Source organism: Ailuropoda melanoleuca, chromosome 3 (assembly GCF_002007445.2).
Source record: "Ailuropoda melanoleuca isolate Jingjing chromosome 3, ASM200744v2, whole genome shotgun sequence".
Taxonomy (NCBI): domain Eukaryota; kingdom Metazoa; phylum Chordata; class Mammalia; order Carnivora; family Ursidae; genus Ailuropoda; species Ailuropoda melanoleuca.
This window is the reverse complement of record NC_048220.1, coordinates 132,153,575-132,161,790: the sequence shown is the minus strand read 5'-3', so window position 1 is coordinate 132,161,790 and position 8,216 is coordinate 132,153,575. Positions and strand designations below refer to the sequence as shown.

The 8,216-nt window shown below is 35.3% G+C and overlaps 1 protein-coding gene across 4 annotated transcripts in view; it reads right to left on the bottom strand.

The window, feature by feature from the left end:
* Positions 1 to 4,365: 4,365 nt before the first annotated feature.
* Positions 4,366 to 8,216, bottom strand: part of CDH18 (cadherin 18) — a 478,586-nt gene continuing 474,735 nt past the window's right edge. For 2 of the 4 annotated variants that reach the window (XM_034657070.1, XM_034657071.1), the window contains exon 11: positions 6,219 to 6,335. Coding sequence is in view for 2 of the 4 variants with exons in the window: in XM_034657069.1 (XP_034512960.1) it covers positions 5,845 to 6,335 (491 nt within the window). In the remaining 2 variants the exon portion in view is untranslated. Of the gene's footprint in view, positions 6,336 to 8,216 lie in introns of all 4 variants that reach the window. The other 2 variants (XM_034657069.1, XM_019802760.2) reach the window with 2 other exon arrangements.

Below are 8,216 nucleotides of genomic sequence, written 5' to 3'. Positions count from 1 at the left end.
ATAAATTTTTACTTTAAAATATTTTTATACCTAAAATGAAGATTGTAGAAGATAGACACATTTATCCAGTTAAGAATAAATTCATATGAATATTGTTCTTCAAAATATATTTCTTGCCCTCATTTTTATTATTATAATGAATAAATTGATAAAATGACTGCAACAATCAAACCTGAAATGCACATCACCTATGACTTTTTTTTCTCAAGATACATTCCTAATAAGTTGTTATCCTTTGGAATGACTAAAGTAGTCTACTATTTCTTCTGTAGATATATGTAACTCTAGAATCTTTCTTTATCTTCACTGAATGATGGACATTAATAAAAGACTCAGATACCTGAAAGGGAAGTCTGGCCATCATCACTACTGTTTTGGGGGAAAAATAAACTCAGTGACGTTGTTTAAAGAATAAGTTTCATTCAATCACGCTAAATCTAAATCCAACTTTGCTTAACATCTTGCATTATCATTATTTCCCTGCATGAATCCTCTATGCCATACAGAATAACCTACCTTTGTACATCTGTCTACACTGTCCCCTCTGCTCCCACTTCTCCCTGTCCTATAGAGTACCTCCAGTTTTGCTCCAAGTTGACACAGTATTGATACAGTTTCAGTGGGATCCTGGGGCCTTTCCTAACATTGTATCCAAATCTATTTTAGAACACTTGTCACTTTTTGCTTTATATTATATCCTCTATGACTTTTTATATGTAGGCCTTACCTCTGAAGTGAGACTCTAATTTCATTGATGATAACACCTACCACCAAGAAATTTTTTTACATTCCTTTCAGTGACTGAAATAGTATCTTAACATGTAGTTCATGATTAGAAGAACTTACTCAACTAATAAATGTCAGTGTGAATTTTTGTTTGAAACTAAAGTTTTTGAAAAAGTACTTTGAAAAGAGTAGAAGACTTAGAGTAAGAATTTGATGCATTTGACATATGAAAAATTGCCTTGATGAAGTTATTTGGTTGACACTAACTATTATGGTCCATTTTCCTACTTCTGAAGCTAATATTTCTGGGCAATAAGACTAAACTGTTTGGTGAACCCACTTTAATCTATAAATGGCACATGCATTCCTCACAGGATATAATTTTGAGAGTCCTTAAATGCCTATTTTCTCCATTCACTTTCACCTACGACTGCAAAAATGAATCATTACTGAAATAGATTTGATGCCTTTGTAGTGTTGAAAGGTAAATATCCTTCATTTCTGTAGACTAAGCAAAGTGGATAAATGTAATCATTCCTTACTAGCCTAAGAGCACTTTTTTTTTTTTTTTTTCTGTATCAATGCTCCAAAGAAGAATGTGTTCGGCTAGCCTCTCATCTCTACCTTATTTAAAAACAAGAACACTACATCTTTCATTGCTCTAAGTCAAAGTTAAGAATACAACTTTTGACACGTTAAAGAGTGTTCCTGTTCATATTTTCACTTTAAAATGATGTATTTGGAATCTTTGAAAAAGAAAGCGTGTTCTGTGCTAGTTTTATTTTCAAAATGGTTGCGAGCTAATTTTGCTTGTAGGGTTTATGAGATTTCTAATTTTACATTGCAAAAAGATTTACCTTCTGCAGATGAGGTATAAAATAAAAGTTGAAATGGTTTGTTTCCTTCAGATAATATTTAATTTGCCTTTAATCCTAAAGGATAAAAAAAAAAAGAGAGAGAGAGAAAATTTGAATTCAAGTCACATATCTCCCAAGAACAATTCTGAGATTTCTTCTATTCTCGAAATCGAAAGCCAAGTGAGTTAATTGAATGTTATCATACCTTGAAGCTAAGTACAATTTCAGTTTGAAATATGGGGCTCTTTCCTCTTTCCAGAATAATCAGCTTTAGAGTCTAATTTGTTGAATAGCTAATCACACCCTGTCCACACTAAAAAGCAAAGACTTACCCAAAAGTGTTGGATATATGCAGGCTCCAGGATACCTATTACCATACTCAGTTAACTGGCACTTCTTGATGGCTGTCGAAATGAATGAGTCTACTTGAATTTTGGTTTGTTTTCCCTATATATTCAGCTAAACCAAAAAGGAGACAGCAAAGCAAACCTATGGAGGCACGTCAGTAAGAACAAATTAATTTGACTAATTGTGTATTTAAGATTTGCTAAAAATGGTGGACTCAATACACCTTCCTCCTTCTACCCATATCTCTGACTCTACTGTGGTATACAAAGTATTTAAGTCAAAGCCCTTGTTAGTATTTAATAGCTGCACCTCATTTGTAAATTTTGGATTTATGACTAATAATTTTGTCCACTCTGTGTAAGCACACTTGTGAATCTGCTTTCATCATTGACAGTACGGAAGGTTAGCCTGAGGCTGGATACAAAATAAAGGCTAAAAACTGTTTATTAACTTCCAGGCAAATTGTTCATACCTTGGGTACTAAAATTTTGTATTCACCACATATTTGGATTATATCAATATCCAAGTCACTATTTTGAATATTCTTTTATTCTCCAAATATTTTTCAAGAAGACATATATGTTTCTACATGTATGTCTGTGTGTGGTTATGTGAATGCAATTTCCCTCAGAATACTTTTCTTCCTATAGCAGGTTATAGGAAAGTAGTAAGTTAACTTTTTATAGAGCCTTATTTTAAGGATAATTTTGTCTTCAATCCCCACTTCAGATCTGTGTTTGTACAGATTTGTCATAGACTTTCTGATGCTACATCTTTAGTGAGTCCTGAAAGATCTATTAAGTTCCCAGTGTTTGCACAAAGAACACTTGGAATTTATAAATTCTCATAAAAAACACCTTGGATAAAAAAATTATCATAATTGTTTATATTTCCTCTAACTAGTAGCCACCATTTTTTTATAGGGATGGTCTGTAGGAAATTATCTTATTAGAAATAAGTTGATTTCAAAGTTATATTTATTTTGACCTATAAATATCAACTAAGGCTTACAAAACGTGTTGTTGGAGACACGAGTGATTCAATAGCTAGTTATCTGTGGCTACTTAATATTCAGAGTTAGTATACAAACTCTTTGCCCACTGAAGTCTTTGAGAATTTTCTTCTGACACTGACAAACTGGAGTTCTTAAAGCAAGATATTAAGTGTTAAGATGACTTCAATCTATTGCAGAACATTTATGTATCATTATGTTTTTTTCTTGACTCAAAGCAGCAGACTTTTAAAAAATGAGATTGAATCCATATTTATGATAATGATATAATTGCCTAGTTTCAGAGTGCATATAAAATATAACACTTGGAATGCTTTCATTAACAAAATTCTAGAATAAATCAACACAGAAACATAGTATTTCAGGACTACAGAAGCTCCACTTGTCCCCATATTATATTTAACATTAGGGGCTTAGAAGCAACCCATTATCATGATAATGTATAATTAAAATTAGATGGACCTGATGCTTCTTTCATATAATCAGGGAAATATTTTCATTCTCAAAACCATGCAGAACACCTCGGCTTTATGTAAATGGTTAAATGTACACACACATTTTCAGCTTTCAAACACTCATCTATTAAGTTACCAGGTGAATATTAAGAAAACAAACCAAACAAAACAAAACAGAACAAAATAAAATAAAAGCTGTGAATAGTTGATCAAAAATCTAAATCCAAAGCCTAATGTAACAGAGTTCCCAAACCTGACCTTCCTGTTCCTCCTTGCATAGGAAAGTCTAACTCCAGCATCCACAGTAGTTCTCCAAAGGTGTACCCTTCTTTCAGGGTGAATGTGGCCCAACATCAGTATAATCAGAGTATATGTCTCCAGAGGTTATTCCCCAAAGCCCCTAAGTGCTTTTTTCTGATACAGCTTTATACTGCAATGCACACCATTATGATATAAAAAATGATAAAGCAGCATCTGGAAAGCTAAAATGTGGTAAAAAAAAAAAACTCAAATTAAATTTTATTCCTCAGACTTAGAACACACATTGAGAATTATTCAAGTTAAGCTTTCTTACTTCCCATACCTCAAAACTGAAATATGATAGCACAGGGCAGTTGCAAACAGAGGCAAAATTTAAAATTTTGCACATAGGTGAAATCAGACAGAAAATGCCATGTAACTTTTGAGGACACTTGATGATGATAAATCCAAAGAGCGAAGGAAAAATTCCTCCTCGAGATTATTCTTAATTTGTGGGTTTTACAATGCCAATCTATCTGAAATACATAAATACGGTAATTTTTGGAGACTAAGACCATTATGCTTATTTTAAGACCAATAGCAACAACAGCAACATATTATCTAAACCATTTTAGGAAAAAAAGAAAACAAAACAAGAAATTTGAAGAAAATTAGTTTATTTGGGAAAATATCAAAATAATTAAACTTGTGTATTACGTTTAGTTAGCAGTTGCTACACTGTTGAAGGTTTTATGAAATTCTCTCGTGATAATATATTTTATTCAAAATGTATGTAACTATATATTTGTAAGCTAACAGAATTAGAAAATTAGATAGTGTCTGCAAGCCTTTATAGAACAGAACGCTTTGTAGTTGGCAAAGCATTTTTATAGTTCTTCTTGATCCTCAGACAACCCAGTGAGACAGGCGGGAAGTCTTTACCATCTCTACTTTGCAGTTTGGGACCCTGAAGCTCAGAGACTTTGAGGCACGTTTCCAAGGGTAAGTGTGGATCTCCTATTTTTTTGCTTCAGTTTTATATATTTTCCTGTAGATTCCAAACAGATAAGGGCTAAGCAGTCAGTGAGATGGGGACAATTTGAACCTGTGTAAGGTATAAAGGTAAGTCAATCCAAGGTCTACAAGATTTATGTAAATTGGAGTATCATCTTTTCAGATTACATTGTTATCATGTGAGGTACATATTTTCGATGACTACTCGTGTTTTATAAATAAGCAAATTAGACTGAAGGATAAACCAACCAGCAAAATTTCCAACAACTAATTTAAGTAGTGCATGATCAAAACTGCTGATGTAAATGTCTTAAAACAAATGGAATGGATCATTGAGTTTTCCAACGTTTTATACAGGATAAGGTTTGTGACTATTTTTTAAATTAAATCTTTCCCTGACATATCAGATTATCTGAGTATATCTTACTTAAACCATTTATTCTATCCATTTAATAAAAAGGTGGGGGGATCTTTTGTTAAAAGAAAGGAGGGCAGGCAGGACAGAGACGGTAGTCTCCGTGCTTCAGAGCAGTGCACGGCAGGTGCACAGAAGTTGCATACATTATAGTGCAAGCAGCAAATCCCCATGCTCCATCAATTTTGTATGGAGAAAAGAAGTGGGGAGGGCAAAGGAAAATGGTACGTACAAGTCCACAGTGGAGTGACCTGGTATACTGGATATACCTCATGTCATTTGAACACAAGACAACACTAATAAGATCTGTCACAATAACAGAGTGTGGGTGTCAAGAGTCCACACAGAGAAGTGGAAAAAGAGGTCCCAATTACCTGCACAAGTTTCATTTCATAGTGTACCGCCCCTAGTTATAAGTGATTTTGAATCTTTCTGTTTAGGTTTGCTTTTTGAAAAGAAGTCACAAAATATTGAAACAAATATCATTGTTTGGCTTAATTCAGGTATTCTTAATTAAACAGTACCACAGACTTTATTGAGCAATTGAAAATATACACAAGGAACAATAGCTTTTTCTCTGTATTTTGTTTTTTAATTTGACTGTCTTCTGATTAAATAACCCAGTTTCGATCATGAAAAGGGCACTTGTTTCTACAGTAGCTGTGTACAGCTTGCTCAGTTCCAAGTACTGTCGCCATGTTTCTTCCTTGCCATTGCTGAGGTTATATCTCCACTTGCTCAGGAAGCAAATTCTAGAAGGTTGCAAGAATTAACCCCCTAAGTTGTTCTTTCAGATTCTATTTCTCCATAGAGTTCAGCTAACTTTTTAAATTCGGGTCCCCAGTCTCCAAGGTAGTGATAATCCTGGTCTGATTGTGTGGTTGCCGAATCCAGTGAGCTGATGGACCCAGCCTCTGACCTCTGACCTTCATAGGCGTAAGTCTGAAGAGAATCATAAGGGGGGACGCTGGGGTCTAGGTCAGCTTCTGCCAGTTTTTGCTTAATAAATTCCTGAACATCTATACTTTCCAGGGTGGACAATGTCTGGTGTCTGGGGGTGAGTTTCACTTCGGGTCTGATATCTCTCCGATACTTGAGCTCCTCGGCGGCAGATGGATTCCTCAAGGCTGTGATGTCAAAGGCCTCGGTGTCTTCCTCACCACCACCCTCGTCATCGTAGGTGACCACATTCTCCCGCACGTCCTCCTCAGAGATGATAAGGGGCTCTTTTTTGCTGCGTCGCAGGGTGATAAAAAGTACTACAATTGCTGAAGGAAAATGGAAAGAGGATGGAGAGTTAGAAAAAAAGGAAAGAAGTTCTTGGAGATTTGACATCAGCAACTACATTCCATTTAGGCTTGCATCATAGCACGATCCTGATCTCTGAGCTTTCTGGATAACAGTTGAAGAGTTTTTTAAAATCTCAAGGAATGTGAAAAATGATTATCTCTACAAGGCCTTGGGAATCACTGATCTTCTCTAGAAAGACATGATATTCTCATTTGTCACGCTTATGCATTCGGGATTCCTGGATCACCGTGGTCTATCATCCAGTCTTCACACTGAGGGAAACAGATGATGGAAGAGCGTACGGAATTTTGCCTGGGAGAATAATGGTGTGTGTTGTTCTATGTATAGCAAAAGATGTTATTTTATTTGTACCTAACTTACGTTTCATAGGAATTTTTCAGGTTACCAAAATTTTTTTACATAACTTCTCGATTTAATCCTCCCAGCAAAGTATGGGTTTCCTCAAGAAAACTGAGGCTCCAGAGAAATTACATGAATAACTAAGATCCAAGTCTAAGACAACACAAATGGCAGATGGAAGAACTTAGTCTGTACTCTATGACTTCTCACACCAGAGGTGATGAAGCTGCCGTTATCATGTTCCATTTTGTTATTTAAAAAATATGGAACAAGGGACTGAGTTGGGCATGTGGATTATTACCAGTAATGTCACACCATTAGATGAAATGATGGAAATGGATCTTGGGCACTTTGCTTTGGCTGTTTCTCAGTATTTTCAAATCTTTCTATTTGACAATACTAAGCCATTACTAAATAGAAAGAATTACCTCACTTCTACTTTGAGCTATTAGGCCCAATATTCTTTACTTCAGCTCTACAGCATGTTCTTGGTCAGCTGATAGTCCAGGTTTTATGATAGCAGTTACTAGGTGCGTTGTTATTTTAAACATTCTTTATAATATAATAAGCAAAGAAGTATATTCAAAAGACATGTATATATGGGTGTATATAATGTGTATATATATGCATAACATAGATAAATATACATATATAGAACAGTTTTTATATATATAGCATGTGACATATTTATGCTATATACACACACATGCAAATATACACCTACAGACATATATTTTTATCTGAAATTTGCATTTCTATACTGTATTTTATCTGTTTATTTCTGTTTACCGTATTTCATCTGGCAACCTTAACTGATATGTATCAGTTACTGATTACTTTTATTAGCTCCTGTCATGCTATTGGTCATACCACTTAATGGCACTTCTCATTGAAACTTATTTTTTCAAAAGAAGGGGAGCCCACACAGTCATGTCAGATAGCTCAGCTGACAAGCAGGTTGGCACTTCTCTCCTCACTGATTCTACCTTTGCTCCTAGTCCCTCATTCTCCTCACATCAAATCCATCCCGATCCTCATTGATCAGGAAATTTATATACAAGTGTAGGAACAATCCAGGTGGTGGACTCATCTAAATCAGGTGATGGACTGAAGGGCAGGTGACAGAGGCCTGATTCAGAGCCTGACTCAATGGCTTATTGTGCTAAGCCCTGATTTAAGTTTGCTCTGCCAACTGCTCTGGACCGTCTCACGAGGGATGGGATGAAGTTGGGAAAGAAATGTCAGATCCCGGGAAGGGAAAGGGAACTCCAGTTATCCCTCCTCTGGCACCAAATTCTGAATGTATCGTGAAGGCTCACCCTAAATTCTCTCCCATTCATCCCATCAAAGAAAGATCTTGAAAAGGTAATCCTGAAAAATCATAACCTGTCTCACAATGTGCACATGGACCATTCAAAGTGAGGCCCACTGTTTTTCAAGCACAAATTTCAGAGAATTGATATACACATGGATGGAGCCTATAAGAAAACATAAATAAG